The sequence below is a fragment of the Lepus europaeus genome, chromosome 18 (genome assembly GCF_033115175.1).
Source record: "Lepus europaeus isolate LE1 chromosome 18, mLepTim1.pri, whole genome shotgun sequence".
Taxonomy (NCBI): Eukaryota; Metazoa; Chordata; class Mammalia; order Lagomorpha; family Leporidae; genus Lepus; species Lepus europaeus.
The window spans coordinates 36,481,130-36,502,543 of record NC_084844.1 but is presented as its reverse complement, the minus strand read 5'-3'; the positions used below and the strand labels follow the sequence as shown (position 1 = coordinate 36,502,543).

Below are 21,414 nucleotides of genomic sequence, written 5' to 3'. Positions count from 1 at the left end.
AATAAATCTTTAAAAAAAAAAAAAAAAGAAAGAAAGAAATGCTAAGAAAGCTCTCTGACATTAGCTCTATAATGTTTTGATGCCAACCACAGATAAGAAATTGGCTTTGTGATATTAAATTGAAAAAGACATCCTTTCTCTTGCAGCAATCTCAAAACTCCAGGGATTAGCCAAATAGATTTCATTAGTATCTGTTCTCCAAAACACTTTTTTTCCAATTTTACCAAACACATGGTCAACTAATAACCCAAATTTCTTTCTGCCTTAAAATAACAAAAAACAAAACTAGGTCAAAAAAAGTAACTGTCTTTTTCAAACAATACTAAGTATACGACAGAATTTTAGATTTTATATAAAGTAAAAAAACTTGCAATAACCAATAATTTGGCAAACATATTTATGTAGGAACAAAGTGTATTTTGAAATCTCAAATTCATAAGTACAAAATGTCTTGTCCTGGTACACAGGCAGTAAGCTAGCATTTTAAATCGCTTGGTTTCTTGGTCCAGCCAATATTCTAATTTCGCATGTGCTTGCTTCAAAGACAAGGTAATCACTATACTGTTAGTTGCCTATTTAATATCCTCTGCTCCCTTTTCCTTAATATAGACCCATGAATTTACTCAGGGTAGGAAAATGCACAATTAAAAATGTTTTGCTTCCCAGGCTATCTTACACAAGTGAGAGAGTATTCAGAATTTTCTGAGTTTAACACTGGGGGTTGGGGATGGGGGTCAGGGGGTGTCTGGTGTAACGGTTAGGGTGTGGCTTGAATACCTAGATCGTTCAGGTTTCTTAAGTTGGCAGCTGGGACCCAAGTAGTCAAGCCATCATGTGCTACCTCTAGAGTGCGGAGGTGGGATTCAAGCCCAGACGCTATGATATACGATCTAGGTATTCAAGCCACACCCTAACCATTACACCAGATACCCCCGTCCCCCATCCCCAACCCATCCCAACTGGTGGCTTAACCAACAGGTCAAGGGTAAATGCAAATTTTTAAAAAATTATTTTGATCTCCCTTTAGTTTTATATAAAAACATATTTTTTAGAAAATGCCAAATCAGATTGTGAGACAGAGGAAAATGTATATGAAAACAGCTAAAGATAAATGTTATACGTGCAGAAAAAGACAATGAAAGTAACCACTAAGGGATAGCATTATAGTGTATCAGGTTACACCAATACCTGTGAAGCTGGCATCCCACTGGGTGCCAATTCACACCCAATTCCTGTCCCAGCTGCTCCACTTCTGATCCAGCTCCCTGCTAATGGCTCAGAAAAACAGCAGAAGATGGCCCAAGTGCTTGGGCCCCAAATCCTCATTTGGGAGAACTGAAAGAAGCTCTTGGCTCCTGGCTTTGGCCTGGCCCAACCTGGCCACTGTGGCCTTTTGAGGAGTGTACTTGAGAACAGAAGACATCTCTATCTACTGCCCCTCCCCATCAACTATGCTTTTCAAATATCCTTAAAGACAAAAATCACCTCTAGATTTGTTTGCCTTTCATTTAAGAACATCTGGGAAAAAAAAAAAAAGGATTTTCACAGAAAACAGTCAATTTATAAGTAAAATACTAATCACTATGCACAATTATAGAAACGTAAATAAAGCATGGATTTAAAGAAAAAAAAAAAAAAAACAAGGAAAAAGTATGTCTTGAGTTTACCAGCATTGAATGCCTAACATAGTTTCTAGCACAAATGAAATAAATATTTGTTGAACGATCAAACAAGATCCATGAGAAAGCAAAAATACACATATGAAACATTCTGATTTGTAATAATCCAATCTAAACTAAGCTGTCTAGAACAAATTAACCATATTTTGAAGATGAACTACGAAAGGCCAGACTAGTGAAACTTTGACATATAAATACCCCAGCAGACACTTACTCAAATTGCTTGAGTATACTTGGAAGAACTTAAACTACAAAAGCCACTCAGTGCCACCAGAGCATAGCTGAAGGATCCATTCCAACTTACCGCACACAGCATTCTACCGCACGAAACCAATGAAGCATCTCATCATGGAGAGTACACAACTGAAGGCAGGACAGGAAAACTTTCTCAGCATCACTGTACCAGCCTGCATCTGAAAGAAAGCCACCTGAAGAACAAGAAAACCCAGTAACTTCAGGTAACATAACACAGTTCTTGAATCCAAACAGTGAGTATCTAAACTAAAAAATTTCATAATATTAAAGTTCCCTATTCAGCCTGAAACAGTCACTTATTGTGAGGGTTTATTTTCTAAAAAAGTTTCAAATTAAGGGAATTAGGATCAAAGCTGAACTTTGAATGAGATTTCAAGAGTTTTAACCCTCAAAGAATTCTCTATTGCCTAAGAGTTGAATTTTATAGGTAATGAATAACAATCAGACTAAATTCTAATTATTCTGCATATGTTTTCATCTTGCAATACATGCGTAACTTTCAACCTCCGCATTCCATAAAGAAAATTAAGAAATATGAATATGGGTCCGGCGCCATGGCATAGCAGGTAAAGCCACCGCCTGCAGTGGCAGCATCCTTATGGACACCAGTTCAAGACCTGGCTGCTCCACTTCCGATCCAGCTCGCTGTTATGGCCTGAGAAAGCAGAAGATGGCTCAAGATGCACCCATGTGGGAGACCTGGAAGAAACTCTTGGCTTCAGATCGGCGCAGCTCTGGCCATTGTGGCCAACTGGGGAGTGAACCAGTGGATGGAAGACCTCTCTCTCTCTGTCTCTCCTCTCTCTGTGTAACTCTGACTTTCAAATAAATAAATCTTAAAAAAAAAGAAAAAAAAAAGAAAATTATAAGAGAGACAAGGTTAAAAAAAAAAAAAGAAAAAATATATGAATAAACTCAATCTTATTATAGCAGTACATCACCAAGAAGAGAGACAATGAGGGGCAGGTGTTTGGTGTGGTAGTTAAGACACTTCATCCCATATTAGAGTGCCTGGATTCAAACCCCAGCTCTACTACTCATTTTTAAGATTTATTTATTTGTAGAAGATTCAGAGAAAGAGGGAGCAACACAGAGAGTCTCCCATCTGTAATGGTCAGGGCTGAGCCAGGCCAAAGCCAGGAGCTTCATCAAGGTCTCCGAGGTGGGTGGTAGGGGCCCAAGCACTTCAGCCATCTTCCATTGCTTTTCTCAGGCCATTGCAGGGAGCTAGATGGGAAGTGGAACAACCAGGACATGAACTGGCAGCTATATGGGATGCCAGCATCACAAGTAGGAGATTTACCCACTGTAACCCAACACCAGCCCTACTCATTTTCTAATTGTGATGTCTGTTGTTGAGTTGTAGTTTATTTCTTTCTTTTCTATGATCTACTTTATTTATTAAAAAGCAGGGGCTAATGTTGTGGCGTAGATTAAGCCTCCGTCTGCAGTGCCAGCACCCCATAGGGGTACAGGTTTGTGTCCAGGTTGCTCCTTTTCCAATCCAGTTCTCTGCTTATGGCCTTACCCCTACATGGGAGGCCTGGAAGAAGCTTCTGGCTTTGGATCGGCCCAACTCTGGCCACTGTAGCCACTTGGGGAGTTAACCAGCGGATGGAAGATCTCCCTGTCTCTAACTCTGCCTCTCAAATAAATAAGTAAATCTTAAAAAAGAAGAAGAAGAAGAAGAAAAGAATGTCAGAGTCATGCAGGCAGAGTATAGGAGATATCGTCCATCTGCTGGTTCACTCCCCAAATGGCCCCAACGGCTAGAACTGGGCCTGGCTGAAGCCAGAAACAGGAGCTTCAGCCGGGTCTCCCATGTGAGTACAGGGACCCAGGCATTTGGGACATCTTCCTATGCTTTCTCAGGTGTTTTAGCAGGTAGCTGGATTGGAATCAGAGCAGCTGGGACTCGAACCAGCGCCATATGTGATGCAGGCATTGCAGGCAACAGCTTAACCTACTATGTCACAATGGTACCCCCACCCCCACTCCCAGCTCTACTTCTAATCCAGCCTCCTGCTAATGCACACCTTGAGAGATAACAGGTGGGTCTCTGCCATCCATGTAGGAAACCAGACTGAGTCCTGGGCTACTGCCATTGGCCTTGCCTGATCCTGGTTACTACAGGCATTTGGGAAATGAACCAGGAGTTGGAAAATCTCTCTTTCAAATTAATAAAACCATTTTAAATATGACAAGTTGGTTTCCCTCCTTTTTTTAAGCAGGAAATTAAATAACTGCCCTCCTACAGACTCAACATACTGCACATCATTAGCTGAGAATATTGTCTACCTTTTTGAAGGATTTTAGCCCCTTACAATACCTAACATTTAATACATTTTTACTAACTATGTAAATCATTTTGTATTGTGTTAATAATATCATATGAATTTTCTCATTCAAGTTTCACAACGCATTCAACTTAAACACTATTACTAACCCAATTTAACAGAGAAAAAAACCTTGAGGCACAGTACAACCAAAGTTTACAAGGTATGAGGTAAAAAGACTTGAATCCATTCAATCTGATTGTAGAGGCTCAATCTGTAGTTATTATACCACCTTAGCTATTAGGAGGAACCTCTCACAGTGCTATTCAGGATTAGTTACAATAGCTATAACACAGAAAGTAATTTACTGTGTTTCTCTAATCCTAAAACACATTTTTGCAAAGTTTTTTTTAAAGATTTTATTTATTTATTTGAGAGGTAGAGTTACAGACATTGAGAGGGAGAGACAGAGAGAAAGGTCTTCCTTCCGTTGGTTCAATCCCCAAATGGCCGCAACGGCTGGAACTGTGCCGATCCGGAGGCTGAAGCTGTGCTGATCCGGAGCCAGGAGCCAGGAGCTTCTTCCTGGTTTCCCATGCAGGTGCAGGGGGCCAAAGCACTTGGGCCATCTTGTACTGCTTTCCCAGGCCACAGCAGAGAACTGGATTAGAAAAGGAGCAGCCAAGACTAGAACCAGTGCCCATATATGCCGGCGCTGCAGGCAGAAGATTAACCTACTGTGCCACAGAGCTGGCCTCTGAAGACTTATTTTTTTATTTGAAAGACAAAATTATAGAAAGAGGTGAAGACAGAGAAAGAGAGGGATTTTTACTCTTTCCGTCCTCTCAACACCTGGTTCAAAACTCTTAATGAAAAATAAATTCTTTCTCGACAACATGGATGGACCTTGAAAACATTACAATAAATGAAAGAAGCTAGTAACAAAGACCATGTATTTTTATGAGTCCATTTATAGTCAGAAAGTAGCTTGACAGTTGCCTAGGGCTGGAGGGAAATGGAGAATGCTCATGTGTATGGGTTTCTTTTTTGAGGTAGACAATATTCTAAAAGCATCTGTAATGATGTCTGCACAACTTGCTTTAGCGTGTAAGTACTAAGAACCTCTGAACCATATGCTTTACACGGGTGGAATCAATGGCATGTGAAGTATCTCTCTGAGCTTATTGGTTTGTCTTTTAATATCTACCACTGTATACTTCTGGTATGAAATTTTTTCACTCCTTTAGATAATTTTAGGATTAAGACTGATAATATGAGTCGGTCAGTACTGCTTCTATTGCCGATATCAAATTCATTTCAATGGCCAGATTGGTAACAGTATATGTGGAGTTGACAGAAAAACTCAATGAACACTAGCTTGGTTGGCACTATTCTCCCTCATAGATTATTACAAGATCTAAAGTTATTTTTAACTTCTAAATCTTTTAATTTAAAGTTTTGTATTTATCTTTATTTATTTGAAAGTCAGAGTTACAAACGGGCAGAAAAAAAGCAAGCTCTTCCATCCTCTGGTTCACTCCCCAAATGCTTGCAGCAGCTAAGGCTAGGAAAGGAAGAAGCCGGAAGTCTAAAAATCACCTGGAGTCTCCTATATGGAGGACAGAGCTGCATCCCAGAGGGTACAGTAGCATGAAACTGGATTGGAAGCAAAGCAGGACACAGGCACCCTGACTTGGGATGTGGATGTCCCAAGCAGTGACTCAACTACTGTGCCACAATGCCTGCCCTGACCATCTAAAATTAACTGGGGGCAGGGGCAGCATTGTAGCAGAGTGGGTAAAGCCATTGCCTATGATGCTGGCATCCCATGTGGGCGCTGGTTCATGTCCTGGTTGTTCCACTTCTGATCCAGCTCCCTGCTAATGGCCTTGGAAAAGCAGCAGAACATGGCTCAAGTGTTTGGGCTCCTGCCAGCCACATGAGAGACCCAGATGAAGCTCCTGGCTCCTGGCTCTGGCCTGGCCCAGTGGTGGCTTATTAAAGCCGTTGGGGGAGTGAACCAGAAGAACCTTCTCTCTCCCTGATTTTCAAAATAAACAAACAAATCTTTAAAAAAAGAAAGAATAGTTCTTTGTAGTGGTCAAAGACAATTTGCTGAAACAACCTAAGAATATTCTTTTCTGGAAAGAATTTTCAGCATTAACTCTTTCAGTTACCTCATAGAACAGAAGTTGCCACAAAAAATTAGTCAAAGAATGTCTCTAACAATGGAGTGTTGTGACCTTAATAGATGTCTGTGAAGATAGCTTTTTATTAATTAATTTATTTGAAAAGCAGCAAAACAGAGGAAGATGAGCAGATGTCCCTTTGATCTACTAGTTCATTCCATAAATGACCATGACAGTTGAGGCTGGGCTAGGCCAAAATCAGGAGCCAAGAACTCGATACTGTTCTCCGAAGTTTGTGTCAGGGACCCAGACACTTGAGCCATCACCTGCTACATCCCAGTGTACACACAGCACCAAATTGGAATTAGAAGTAGAGCTGGACATTCTGACATGGACTAACCAGCAGGAAGCTGGACTTGAACAGCTGGACACAAACTGGCACCCATATGGGATGCCAGTGCCACAGGTGGCATCTTTACCAGCTACCTCACAATGCCAGCCCCTGCAAAGCAGTGGGTATTTGATACAGTTGTTAAGATGCTGTGTGGACACCTGCATTTCATATCGGAATACCTAGGTTCCAGTCTCCACTCCATTCTTGATCCTAGCTTCCTAACTAATGCATACAACAGCAAGTGATGGCTCAAGTATTGGAGTCCCTGCCACCCACGTGAGAAATATGGACTGAGTTTCCAGCTTCAGCCTGATCCAGCTTCAGCTGTTATGAGCATATGGGGAATTAATCAGTGGATGGGAAATTTCTCTCTCCTGTTTTTAAATAAATAAAAATTAACAACTGAAAAAAAAAAAGATTTAAAGACGTGATGAAAGCTTGCTGGAAAAGCCTTGTATATGCATATGGGTTTGCACATGCATGTGACAGAGAAAACATGCATATGCACACAATAATGTAAGAACCTAAAAAACAAAAGGTAGTCTATAGTGACAGAACAGTATTGTATCCAGACAGCAATGAGGGTGACACAAATCTACATGAAACCAATTACACAGAAACACACACACACACACAATGAGTGCATGTAAAAATGAGAAAACTAAGCAAGGGCTGTAAGGGTTAATAGTATAAAATTCCCTGGTTTTAGGGCCAGCGCTGTGGCACAGCAGATTAATGCCCTGGCCTGAAGCACCGGCATTCCATATGGGTGCCAGTTTGAGATCCAGCTGCTCCACTTCTGATCCAGCTCTCTGCCGTGGCCTGGGAAAGCAGTAGAAGATGCCCCAAGACCTTGGGCCCCTGCACCCACGTGGGAAATCAGGAAGAAGCTCCTGGCTCCTGGCTTCAGATCGGCACAGCTCCTGCTGTTGTGGTCAATTGGGGAGTGAACCATCAGATGGAAGATATCTCTCTCTCTCTCTCTCTCTCTCTCTCTCTCTCTCTCTCTCTCTCTGCCTCTCCTTTCTGTGTAACTCTTTCAAATAAATCTTTAAAAAAAAATTCCCTGGTTTTGATTTTGCCTATAGTTCTAAAAGAGATTATCAGTGGAGGCTGCTAGAGAAACAGTTCAAAGGACTCTAGATAATCTTTTACAACTTTCTGCAAATCTACAATCATTTCAAGAAACATTTTAACCATGAAGAAAAAATGAAATGCCATAACAACGCAAACAATTGCCTAGAACCAACTTATCCATACAGACTTGTGAAAACCATTTAAAATGCTATACGAATATTAAACATTTTTCTTTATGTACAGCATACAAAATTTTTTAGGATGCTTCTACATTTATATTTTACTATCCTCATAATATTCCCATGAAGAAACACAGAATAAACCTCAATTTAAACATGGAAAAAATTAATGCCACAAAAGCATTAAATCCCATAACACAACATACAGCAGACACGTGAAAGAGACTGATGGCAGTATGACATGGTAGAAAGATATGCACTTTGGAATTATATAGAAACAGGATTCTAAACTTAGCTCCTCTACTAGTATGTGACTTGAGTCAGTCAACTTTTCTACCTCCACATATGAAAAATGCTATTAATACTGTCACTTGACTGGAATGTCATTATCATTTACAAAGATTTCATTTAATGCCTATTACAGTGTTTGCCATAGAGTTAACAATCAACAAATCACAACTAGTTCTTTCGATGTTGTTCCCATAATCTCCTCATGCATACTTTGGCAAAGTCCTGGAGGAATCTTTTATTGTTAGCAGGTTGAATTCTGGTCCATCACAGGACAAAGTCATCCTCTATATTACCATTACTTACCTAAAACAAAGCCAACCTGAATGGCTTTTTCCTTTACTGTAGCATCTGATTCTGCTATATAAGAGCACCGTCTACTGAATGAGTAGGCCAAGACTGAAGCAACTTTAACACCATGATCCATCAAAGCCTGAAAGCAATGATGAAGTAAATGTCTAAAAGAGAAGAAAAAAGTTATTTTATAAAGGTAACATTTTTGTCATTCTGAAAATGCTAGCTGCCTCTCTATCAAATAACAGCACCACTGGGGAGAGCGCTGTGGCACAGTGGGTAAAGCTACTGCCTGCAAGGCTGGCACCCCACGTGGGAGCCGGTTCAAGTCTTGGCTGCTTCACTTCTGAGCCAGCTCCCTGCTATGGTCTGGCAAAGCAGAAGATGGTCCAACTTCTTGGGCCCTGCACCCATGTGGGAGACTGAGAGGGAGCAGCTCCTGGCTCCTGGCTTCAGAGAGGCCCAGCCCCGGCCATTGCAACCATTTGGGGAGTGAAACAGCAGATGGAAGACCTCTCTCTCTCTCTGTCCCTGCCTCTCTGTAACTCTGCCTTTCAAATAACTAAATACATTTTAAAATACTAATAATAACAGCACCACTATTTTCCAAGATGGAATAAGTTAAAATGTGTTTTGCCCTAAGACTTATGGGCTACAACAATTCAATATTTAGTCTGATATGCTTACTCAGTGGATTGCTGAATAAGCCTGTAAAACTGAGAAGTACTTAGTATATAACTTGATGTCAAAGATGCAGGTAACTTTTTCAAAAAAATATTTACTTATTTATTTTGAAAATGAGAGTTAGAGAGAAGGCAGAGACAGAGAAAAAAAAATATTGCTCTTCCATCTACTGGTTCACTCCCTAGATGGCTATAATGGCCAAGGCTGGGCCATGCCAAAGGCAGGAGCTTCATTTGTATCTCCCACCTGGGCTATCCTTTGCTGCTTTTCCCAGGACACTGGCAGGGAGCTGGACTGGAAGTGGAGCAACAAGGACAGAACAAGTGCCTTATGGGATGTCAATGTCACAGGGAGAAGCTTAACCTGCTGTGCCACAACACCAGCCTGAAGGTAACTTTTAAAAAACAATTTATAACTCAACAATAAAAGACAACCTAATTAACAACAGGCAATAGATTAGAAGATTTTGCCAAAGAAGACATACAAATAAATGACCAACAAACACAAGATGCTCAACATCAGCAGTGATTACAGAAATGTAAATCAAAATCACAATGAGGTAACATTTCACATCCAATAGACTAAGGTTCTCTGAGCTGGAACATCTATGTTCCCCTGACTTGAATACTGGCATTCTTGGTTCACACTCATACTGATATCAACATTGTCCACCACTTGTTTCTTGGGCCTTTGAACTTAATCTGAATTGTATCACTGGCTTCCCTGGTCTTCAAACTTGCAGAGGGCAAATATCAGATTTCTTGGCCTCCATAATCAATAAGCCAATTCCCATTATAAATCAACGTCTCTCTTTCTACACACACACACACACACACACAAAGTATATATGTAGATATATATTCATACTTGTATATCCTACTCATATATATTTATGCATTTGCTATTCATATGTATCTTATTCATCTGCAATCTGTATTTTATGTGATTATACTTCTATACATACATGAATGCATTTGTGTGCATGTGTATGTGCACACACATCTCTCATTTTTCTGGAAAACTTGACTAATAAAATTTTGGTAGTAATGATGTTTAAGAAACAGAAATTTTTTAAAAAATATTTATTTATTTGAAAGTCAGATTTACATAGAGGAGAGGCAGAGAGAGAGGGAGAGGGAGAGAGAGAGAGAGAGAGAGAGATGTCTTCTATGCACTGGTTCACTCCCCAACTGGCTGCAATGGCTGGAGCTGCACGGTTCTGAGGTCAGGAGCCAGCAGCTTCCTCCAGATCTCCCACGCGGTTGCAGGGGCCCAAGGACTTGGGCCATCTTCTACTGCTTTCCCAGGCCACAGCAGAGAGCTGGATCGGAAGTGGAGCAGCCAGTGGTTTTACCTGCTACGCCACAGTGCCAACTCTGAGGAACAGAATTTTAAGTATGACTTTTCTGAATTAGTTCTGAAGTTTCTGAAAGTGGCTCTCTGATATTAGATTTAAGGATGCTAATGGCCATTTTCAGTAGTGAAGAGAATACCAATATTCCACAACAAAAACTGCTTATGTTGATGTACAAAATGTCTGCATTGGCTACTCCTAATCAATCACTTATAACAATCAAGGAGTTAAGCGAGACTTTTGAAGATTTTGGAAAACTAATCAATATAATGACAGTGATTATTTGCTTCTAATGTCCCTGGACAAAATGGCTGAAACAGGGGCCGGCACCATGGCTCATTTGGTTAATCCTCTGCCTGCGGTGCCAGCATCCATATGGGTGTCAGATTCTAGTCCCGGTTGCTCCTCTTCCAGTCCAGCTCTCTGTTGTGGCCCACGAGCGCAGTGGAGGATAGCCAAAGTGCTTGGGCCCTGCACCCGCATGGGATACCAGGAGGAAGCACCTGGCTCCTGGCTTTGGATCGGCGCAGCGTGCTAGCCTTAACAACCATTTGGGGGGTGAACCAACGGAAGGAAGACCTTTCTCTGTCTCTCTCTCTCATTGTCTAACTCTGCCTGTCAAAAAAAAAAAGAAAAGAAAAAAAAAAGCTGAAACAAAAGGATGTGCTCAGGGATTTTCCAGTATAAGAACTACATAACCTAATGGCTCCTAGATGTGCCCTGAAGGCCCCATCTCCTGTAGGTCCTGGGCTGAAACTGCTGAAAATAAAACACAGAAAACTATAAAAGGGGGAAAAAAAAAAAAGGCTAGTAGGTAAGATACAGAAAAACTGGAAACCTTATACACTGGTAACAGAAACGTAAAATAGTACAACCACCACAGAAACAGTTTAGCAGTTCCTCAGAAAGTTAAACATAAGGTTATATACCCAGAATTGAAAACATGTCCACACAAAAATCCAATCCATGAATGTTCCTAACAGCATTATTTACAATAGCCAAAAGGCAGAAACAACCCAAATGTTTACCAATACACGACTGGATAAACAAAATACAGTCCTGCAAGTACAATGGAAAATTACAAGGAGTAGTCTTTCTTCAAAAAGTTCACAAAACATGCACATTATGAAGACTATTCATAGATTTCAGGATTTTTTGCACCCAAAATAAACATCTTTTAATTTCATTTTGCCACAAATTTTTTGGAATTTTCTCGTATCCAGCCATAAAAAATGGTACCACTGACACAACCATATGAGTGATCCTTGAACATATTATGCTAAGTGAGTTAGCCACAAAAGACCATAAGATTCCATTTTAAAAAAGATTTAGAATAGGTAAACCCATACAGATAGAAGATTAATAATCAGTAGAGTATGAGGAAACAGACAGTAACTGTTAATGGTTTCTTTTTGAGGTGATGAAATGTTCTAGAATTAGGTAGTGATGGTTGCAAAACTTTGTGAATATACTATGAGCCACGGGATGGTATAATTTAAAATGGTGAATTTCATGTTGTGTGAATTGTATTAGTAACACAATCTTTAAAAAACAAAATCATGGGGTCAGTGCTGTGGCACAGTGGAAAAAGCCACTGTCTGCAGCACTTGCACCCCATATGGGCACCAGTTCAGTACCTGGCACATAACAGCCACTTGACAAGTCTTTATTTAGTCTGTTGAACAAATCAAATAACTTAACAATATCTGTATTAGAGATGAGCAGTATTTTTTTTTTTGAACTATTTTATTTTTCTAGAAACGTGGGTTAGGAAAAAGAAATAACTGTTAAACTAAATTTAAGGATAAACACTAAAAAGAATATCAAGTATAATCAAGTCAATCACCACCCCTGTGGATTCTATTATATGATAATATCTCATCGGGGAACATCCTTCCCAGTGTTACACTGGGAGCAAGTATTAGGCACAGTGGTTAAGGTGCTTGGGATTAGAGTTTCTGGGTTCAAGTCGTGGCTCTACTTCCAATTCTAGCTTCATGTTGATGTGTACCTTGGCAGGCAGGTGATAGCTCAAATACCTGGGGTCTCTGCCACCCATATAGGAAACCTCGATGGAGTTTCCAGCTCCTAAATTTGGCCCGGTCCAGCCAAAAGCATTTAGCCAGTGAACCAAGGACAGGAGATCCACCTGCCTCTCTTTGTGTCTTAGCTTTCCAAATAAGTAAAAAATGAACTTATGAAAAACAGTACAAAGGCTTCTCAAAACAATTAGAGGCTGAATTATCATAAAGTGATTATACTTCTTGGTATACAAACAAAAAAACTAAAAGCAGGGACATGAAGAGATTATTAGCATGCTCATGTTCAGAGCAGTATTATTTACACTAGCCAAAAGGTGGAAATAACCCAAATATTCATTGATTAAGAAACGGATATGGGGCTGGCACTGTGGTGTAGTGGGGTAAGCCTCCACCTGCAGCGCTGACATCCGATATGAGCGCCAGTTCGTGGCGCAGCTGCTCCATTTCCGATCCAGCTCTCTGCTAATGTGCCTGGGAAAGCAACATAAGATGGTCCAAGTGCTTAGGCCCCTGCACCCATGGGAGAGACCCAGAAGAAGCTCCTGACTCCTAGCTTCTACCTGGCCCAGCCCTAGCTATCGTGACCATTTCAGGGAGTGAACCAGTGGATGAAGACCTCCCCATCTCTTCCTCTGCCTATAACTCAGCCTCTCAAATAAATCAATCTTAAAAAAAAAAAAAAAAAAAAAAAGGAACTGGATAACAAAATATGCTAAATACAATATAACAGAATATTATCCAGCCTTAAAAAAGGAATAAAATTCTGGGGCCAGTACTGAGGCTCAGGTTAAGCCACTGTCTGCAGCGCTGGCATCCCATATGGACGCCAGTTCATGTCCTGGCTGCTCCACTTCTGATCCAGCTCCCTGCTAACGCGCCTGGAAAGGAACCAGAGGATGGCCCGGGTGCTTGGATCCCTGTACCCATGTGGGAGACCTGGATGAAGCTCCCAGCTCCTGGCTTCGGCCTGGCTCAGGCCTAGCTGTTGTGGCCATTTTGGAAGTGAATCGGTGGATGTAAGGTCTCTCTCTGTCTCTCCCTCTCTTTCAGTGACTCTGACTTTCAAATACATACATGATTCCATGTATGTGAGGAACCTAGGAGAGTCAAATTCAGAGATGAAAAGTAGAATGGTAACTTCCACCTGCTAATAAGATGGGGGATTACTATTTAATGGGTATAGAGTTTTTGTCTGAGGCAGTGAAAAAGTTTTGTAAATGGACAGTGTTGATAGTTATACAACATGAATGTGTGAATGTATTTAATGCCATTGAACTATATACTTAACAATAATTAAAATGGTAAATTTTATGTTATATGTATTTTACTACAATTTACAAAAATCTTACCTTTTATCCAAAGCACGCAATACTTTAGCAAAAACTTCCAATTCACAAAACTCACTGCCCAGTTGACATAAACGTCCCTGTTGGTAAAGCTGAAATAAAAAAATGGAAAATTATGATTTTGAAGTTCTAAAATTCATTTCAATTTCTACTTTAATCACAGTTTATGAGTATAATGGATTCAATATATGACATTAATGAATACAATTCAAAGTCAGGATGACTAGCAGGTAATATTAGGAAATATGCCTATGGGGCTGGCGCCGCGGCTCAATAGGCTAATCCTCCGCCTTGCGGCGCCGGCACACTGGGTTCTAGTCCTGGTCGGGGCGCCAATCCTGTCCCAGTTGCTCCTCTTCCAGGCCAGCTCTCTGCTGTGGCCAGGGAGTACAGTGGAGGATGGCCCAAGTGCTTGGGCCCTGCACCCCATGGGAGACCAGGATAAGTACCTGGCTCCTGCCATTGGATCAGCGCGGTGTGCCGGCCGCAGAGCGCCAACTGTGGCGGCCATTGGAGGGTGAACCAACGGCAAAAAGGAAGACCTTTCTCTCTATCTCTCTCTCTCACTGTCCACTCTGCCTGTCAAGAAAAAAAAAAGGAAATATGCCTATGGTAAGAGAAATGTAATACTAGTTAAATAAATGTTTATAATCCACATAAACATTTTAATACACATATATAAACAGAATAATACCTAGAATATGGTAAGTACTATGAAGTGCTAAATATTTATGTAGTTATTAAACACAAAAGCAATTATAGTAAAAAAAAAAAAAACTTAAAATTGTTAACCTTTTTCTTTAAACAAAACCAGACAGTTAACGGAAAATTATCAAAATAATAGCAAAGATAATTTCCAAAAAGCAGAGCTGGTCGACAGATTCCATTAGATTCTTCAGACCATCTTAAGAGCCTCAGTTCTTTTTTTTTTTTTTTTTTTTTTTGACAGTCAGGGTGGACAGTGAGAGAGAGAGAGAGAGAGAAAGGTCTTCCTTTGCCATTGGTTCACCCCCCAATGGCCGCTGCGGCCGGCGCACCACGCTGACCCGAAGCCAGGAGCCAGGTGCTTCTCCTGGTCTCCCATGGGGTGCAGGGCCCAAACACTTGGGCCATCCTCCACTGCACTCCCTGGCCACAGCAGAGAGCTGGCCTGGAAGAGGGGCAACCGGGACAGGATCCGGCGCCCTGACCGGGACTAGAACCCGGTGTACCGGCGCCGCAGGCGGAGAATTAGCCTAGTGACCCGTGGCGCCGGCCAAGCCTCAGTTCTGTTCAAAGCACGATTCTTCATAAACATCCTAAATAGAGATGGCGAGTGCTAATCCAGGATGCCAGGATTTCTAATCACGTCATCATCACTTACACAGGCTGACTCTAGACTGCTATTTACAATAACATTTTAATACATGCTATATGTTTATCTCACAGAATACTGCACAAAGTAATAAATAATAATGTATATGGTAAAGAATTATCACCATTGCCTCCCAGGTTCCTTTTTCATCCTGCTTTTTTTTTTTTTTTTTTTTTTTGGACAGGCAGAGTGGATAGTGAGAGAGAGAAAGAGAGAGAAAGGTCTTCCTTTTTGCCGTTGGTTCACCCTCCAATGGCTGCTGCGGCTGGCGCATCGCGCTGATCCGAAGCCAGGAGCCAGGTGCTTCTCCTGGTCTCCCATGCAGGTGCAGGGCCCAAGCACTTGGGCCATCCTCCACTGCCTTCCCAGGCCACAGCAGAGAGCTGGCCTGGAAGAGGAGCAACCGGGACAGAATCTGGCGCCCCAATCGGGACTAGAACCCGGTGTGCCGGCGCCGCAAGGCGGAGGATTAGCCTGTTAAGCCACGGCGCCAGCCCCTGCCTTAATTTAATCAAAAGCTTCAGATTTACATTCACTATATAAATAATACAGTACATATATATGCATGTATGTTTTTTAAGGATTTACTTCTTTATCTGAAAGGCAGAGTTAGAGAAGGAGAGGGAGTCAGAGAAAGAAAACCTTCCATTAGCTGGTGCACACCACAATGGCCAAGGCTGGACCTGAATAAGCCAGAGCCAGGAACTCCACCTCAAGTTTCTCATGTGGGTGGCAGGAGTCTGAGTACTTGAGCCACTGTCTGCTACCTTCCCAGGAGCAAGTACATAAGCAGGGAGCTGAATGGGAAGCAGAGCAACCAAGCCTCGAACCAGGGCTCCACTAAAGGATGACGGCATCGCAAGCTGCAGCTTAACCCATTATGCCATAATTCCAGCCTCAGGGATTTTGCTATATTAATATGCTGCAAGTTATAGGCATTTAAGTCTTAGTTCAGTTGATAAGAACATGGTTTCAAAGAGAGGACAGGATCATTCACCAAATGGGCCCATTTACTTGACTTTGAAAGCAGAAAAAACATTACAAACCCAGAACATTCAAGCATAAATCAAGTCACAACACAATTCAGGTCAAATTAGGCATATATTTTAATACAAATCATAATTAATGTTGCCAAGAAACAACATTACTGATTGATGAAGGGCAGACAGGATGGTGATCACCACTGCTCAAGAAGGCAAGGCAGAAAAGTTATGTTCACTGAATGGCTGCAGAATCTTATTAAGAAATATTTGCTATTCTTAGAGATAATTCTGGATTTTCTGTTACAGAAAAATATGAGCTTCTGGAACTATACATAGAAAAATGCTCTACTATTAATCACTGTCATTTTACTTGACTGTTAATCAATACAGAGTAACTCTGAGAAAATAGAGCTGAGAATTTATGACCAAATTCCTATTTGTGTGCTTAATGTGATACACTTCTAATATGGAGCAGGACAACAACACAGTTATCAAAATAAATGTATACAGGATAAAAAAAGAAAAAAGAAAAAAATATACAGACATCTCCAAAAACACTAAAATAGATCTTCCATCCACTGGTTTACTCCAAGTGTCTGAAAAAGCCAGAGGGTTGGCCAGGCTATTAAGCCAGACGCCTCAAACTCAATCTGGGTCTCCTGAGCACTTAAGTCACCATCTGCTGACTCCCAGGAAGCTGGAAAGTGGAGGCAGAGCTAGGACTCAAACCCAGGCACTCTGATAAATAAAAGCAATTATATTCAATTTTATGTGTTCTGTAACTTACAGTAACCCTGTAGTAACTGAACACTGGTTTATCTTACTAAATGTGATTTGAAAATAGAATTTAGGAAAATTGCTTACCTTAGTCATGATTTAAAAATATGTAATATTAACAAACGCCAGCATTTTTCTGTAGTCAGATATTTAATTTCTCTTGTTAAAAATGGTTTCACATTTAAGTCAGGGGAAAGGGTAATGATATATTGTTAACTTATCCTTACCAAGTTTTTCCAAAGAATGCAAATTAATACATTTTATGAAGCAAAGGGGTTTTTGGATACCTCTGTAATAAAAATACACCTAATCTTTATAGAGATCTTTTACGATCCAGGCACTGTTCATGGTGCTTTTCATAAATAATTCATTCCATCCTTTTATCGATAAAGAAACTGAGGCATACAGAGTTAGCCCAGAGTGGGGAAAGAGAGATGGGAATCAGGGGAATTCAATTTCAATCCATATCATTCAGATGTGTGGTAGGAACCTAATTACTTGAGGCATCGCCACTGCCTCCTATTAGCATAGCAGGAAGCTGAACCTAGAAAGCAACCTCAGGTACTCCAAGCAGGATGTGGCTTGCTAACTAGTAACTTAATACTATGCCAAACACCAGCCTCACTGTTAAACCCTTTTATAGAACAGAAAAACTCAGAATTAATCCCTTCATACAGTCATATATCATATGAAATAGAGCATAGAGGTTTGAACAATGAGGCTCGACATTCTGTCAGTGACTCTCTTAATCAGATTTTTAAAACTTGATTTATGAATTCATTATTACAATGTTTAAATTCTATATCCATAGAATAATGAGGCTATTAAATGTTATCAACTACTTCAAGATGCTGGTACCCTAAATAAAAACAAGTTTATTTCTAGAAGTATGCAAATTGTCTCCCACATAATAGACAATCAAAATACAATTAAAACTAGCATACTTATTATAAGATAGGCCAACCAATAGGACAAAATGGAAAGTTCAAAAACAAATCATATTATAAGCAAAAATTGACACAAAACATTTTAAAATCAGAGGGAAGAAAAAATTAGTTGAGTGCATAAAACCTTGAAAACAAAGCTTTTTATCTGATAAAACCTAACAAAAGTAAGTTCCAGATTTAAATGCCAATAAATTAAAGCAAGGTAGTATTAAATGTTACCTGGAGCACTGTCTTTCTAAGCATTGTATCTCAAACAAAAATCAAGGGGGATAACTGATTATTTAAAAATGTAACATGTGCAGGGCCAGTGTTGTGATGCAGAGGGTTAAGTGGCCATCTGAGGTTACCAGCATCCCGTATGGGCACTGGTTCGAGTCCCAGCTGCTTTGCTTCGGATCTAGTTCCCTGCTAACGCACCTGGGAAAGCAGAGGACGATGGCCTAAGCTCTTGGGCCCATGCACCGATGTGGGAGACCTAGAAGAAGCTCCTGGCATTGGCTTGGCCCAGCTCCAGCAGTTGCGGCCATTAGGATGGATGATCTCTCTCTCTCTCTCTGTCTCTTCTCCCTAACTATGCCTTTCAAATAAATAATTAAATCTTTAAAAGAAAAATAAACCTAATGTTTTAGAAGCAAGAGCTTACAGGGACTAAAGTAAAAACTTTGAGGAAAATCAATGGCAGCTATTGCCAAGGCCATGGAAGACACCCTGATCCCAGAAAACAACTACGGAATAAAGATGGGAATGAAAGCCTTCCTTAACTCAAGAGATTTTTAAATTGCCAAGGCTAAGAGTGAACAGCTTAGTCTTAATAGCAAATTAGTACAGAAGCTAACCTAGCTTAATTCTCAACAACAAAAATTTATAAAGGTTTAGAAAAATCTTAATACTCATACAAATATGCACATACACAATGAAACTCATGTGTAATACTCATGTTTGGAACTCTTGAGTTTTTAAGTAATGAAAATTTTCAGAAATGAAAAAGAGCTGTTATCAGAGAAAAATGGTCATAATATAAAAAGTTTTCAAAAATGTAATGCTACTATTTTTATCATTTAACTTTTTCCCCTAATAAATTCTAAATCTTTTGAGATCAGGGAACAATTCTTAATGACTTTGTTGTTTTGTTTTGTTTTTAAGATTTATTTTATTTATTTGAAAGCCAGAGTTACACAGAGAGAAAGAGAGGCAAGAGAAGTCCTCCAGTCACTGGCCACAATGGCCAGAGCCATGCCAATACAAAGCCAGGAGCCAGAAGTTTCTTCCAGGTCTCCCATGCAGGTGCAGGGGCCCAAGGACTTGGGCCATCTTATACTGCTTTCCCAGCCATAGCAGAAAGCTGGATTGGAAGTAAAGCAGCCAGGTCTCGAACCGGCACCCATATGGATGCCAGCACTGCAGACAGTGGCTTTACCTGCTATACCACAACGCCGGCCTCGTAATGACTTTGTATTCTTGTGGTACTCACAGTCACCACCATATTAGTCATCAAAACTAACACAGTGCCTTCCACAAATGCTCCCAATGATGAATGTCAAGTGTCTCTAGTTGTAATATTCTTGCCTACAGTAAGCTGAAAGCCACATAATGAATATGTTAAGGTATTTGGTGAACAGATGTTAAAATAGGAGATATCTATTTTTGTCTATAAATTCAAGCAACTGTTTACTAAATTTGTGGATTCTCCTTCTATTTTTATTATTTTTCTCATAAGTGAAAATTTAAAGTAGCTGTCCCACTAGGTATTGGCAACAAGTTGTTTTTCATGACCCCACTGTATTAAGTTTACATTAGTATTTGTTTTCAGAATTTACTACATATGCTTGTTCCAGAAGGAGTACTATAAAAACAGGACATAAAACTGCCATTAAATCTTTCTTATTTAGCTGTTTACAGTCTGAAGAGACAATAGTAACTGTTAAGTATATGTGAAATAAGGGTTTCAGAGTCAAATTCACCAACTTAGATGACTACTTCAGAGCTGAGACTTCTGAATTTCTTTGCTTCCTTTGAGGTTCCAAGTTCCATCTAAAGGAGATAACTAACAATTTGGGTTAATTCCTTGCAACACAATGCCTTTCTACACACTTTTTAATACAAGTGACCAACACAAAATTATTCATTTCTTGCAGGGTAAAAAGTACTTTGCTAGGGCCGGCGCCGTGTTGCAGTAGGTTAATCCTCCGCCTGTGGTGCCGGCATCCCATATGGGCACTGGTTCAAGTCCCAGCTGCTCCACTTCCAGTTCAGCTCTCTGCTATGGCTTGGGCAAGCAGTAGAAGATGGCCCAAGTTCTTGGGCCCCTGCAACCACGTGGGAGACCAGGAAGAATCTCCTGGCTCCTGGCTTCAGATCGGCACAGCTCAGGCCGTTGCGGCCTGTCTGTAACTCTAACTCTCAAATAAAATAAACAAAATCTTAAAAAGAAAAAAAAAAGTACTTTGCTAAATTTTTAGTAAACCCAAGGTGTAGGTGCACATATTCACATTATTAAAAACCAAAAGAAACAGAATATTCAAATTGGAAGGCCACCCTTTGCTGAAGCTAAATATGCTATGTACTTATTAAGATAAACTTATATTTAATTACCCAGATCTTCTAATTCTATCCCTTACTGTATGGGTCAATGGCATAAGTTGCTACCACAATACAAATGAAAACTCAAAACTAAAATCTAGTTAGATGCAAGAGTTATTAATCAATGGTGCTCAACAACACATAACTCAGTGATCTATATAAGGCATGTTCAAAAAACCCATGAAAACACACATTATCTTTTAAAAATAAATTTTTTTAAAAAATTTATTTCAGGGGTGCGGAACCTTTTCATACCAAAAGGTTCCTGGCTTTGACCTGGCCCAGCTCCAGCTGTTGCATCCATCTGAGAAGTGAACCAGCAGACTGGCAAAAAGATCTGACTCCCTCTCTAACTCTGTGTTTCAAATAAATAAATCTTTGTTTTAAAGATTTCATTTATTTATTTAATTTGTGTGTGTGTGGGTGTGTGGGTGGGTGGGTGAGAGAGAGAAAGAGAAAGAGAGAGAGAGAGAGAGAGAGGGAGAGAGAGAGAGAGAGAGAGAGAAAGGTTTTCCATCCACTGGTTCACTCCCCAAAAGGCCTCAACGGCCAGAGCTGGGCCAATCTGAAGCCAGGAACCAGGAGCTTCCTCTGGGTCTCCCATGCGGGTGGCAGGGGCCCAAGCACTTGGGTCATTCTTCACTGCCTTCCCATGCCATAAGCAGAGAGCTGGATCAGAAGAGGAGCTGCCAGGACACAAACCAGTGCCCATACAGCATGTCAGCACTGCAGGTGGAGGCTTACCCTACTACGCCACAGAGCCGGGCCCCCAAATA

The 21,414-nt window shown here is 40.5% G+C and overlaps 1 protein-coding gene across 1 annotated transcript in view; it reads right to left on the bottom strand.

The window, feature by feature from the left end:
- The window catches only part of APPBP2 (amyloid beta precursor protein binding protein 2), a 67,577-nt gene that overhangs the window by 28,719 nt on the left and 17,444 nt on the right, over window positions 1-21,414 (bottom strand). Inside the window, exons 2-4 of the mRNA XM_062175629.1 lie at window positions 14,001-14,089; window positions 8,584-8,735; window positions 1,984-2,107 (exon numbers count right to left, since the gene is read on the bottom strand). Of these exons, the coding sequence (XP_062031613.1) occupies window positions 1,984-2,107; window positions 8,584-8,735; window positions 14,001-14,089 (365 nt within the window). The remainder of the gene's footprint in view (window positions 1-1,983; window positions 2,108-8,583; window positions 8,736-14,000; window positions 14,090-21,414) is intronic.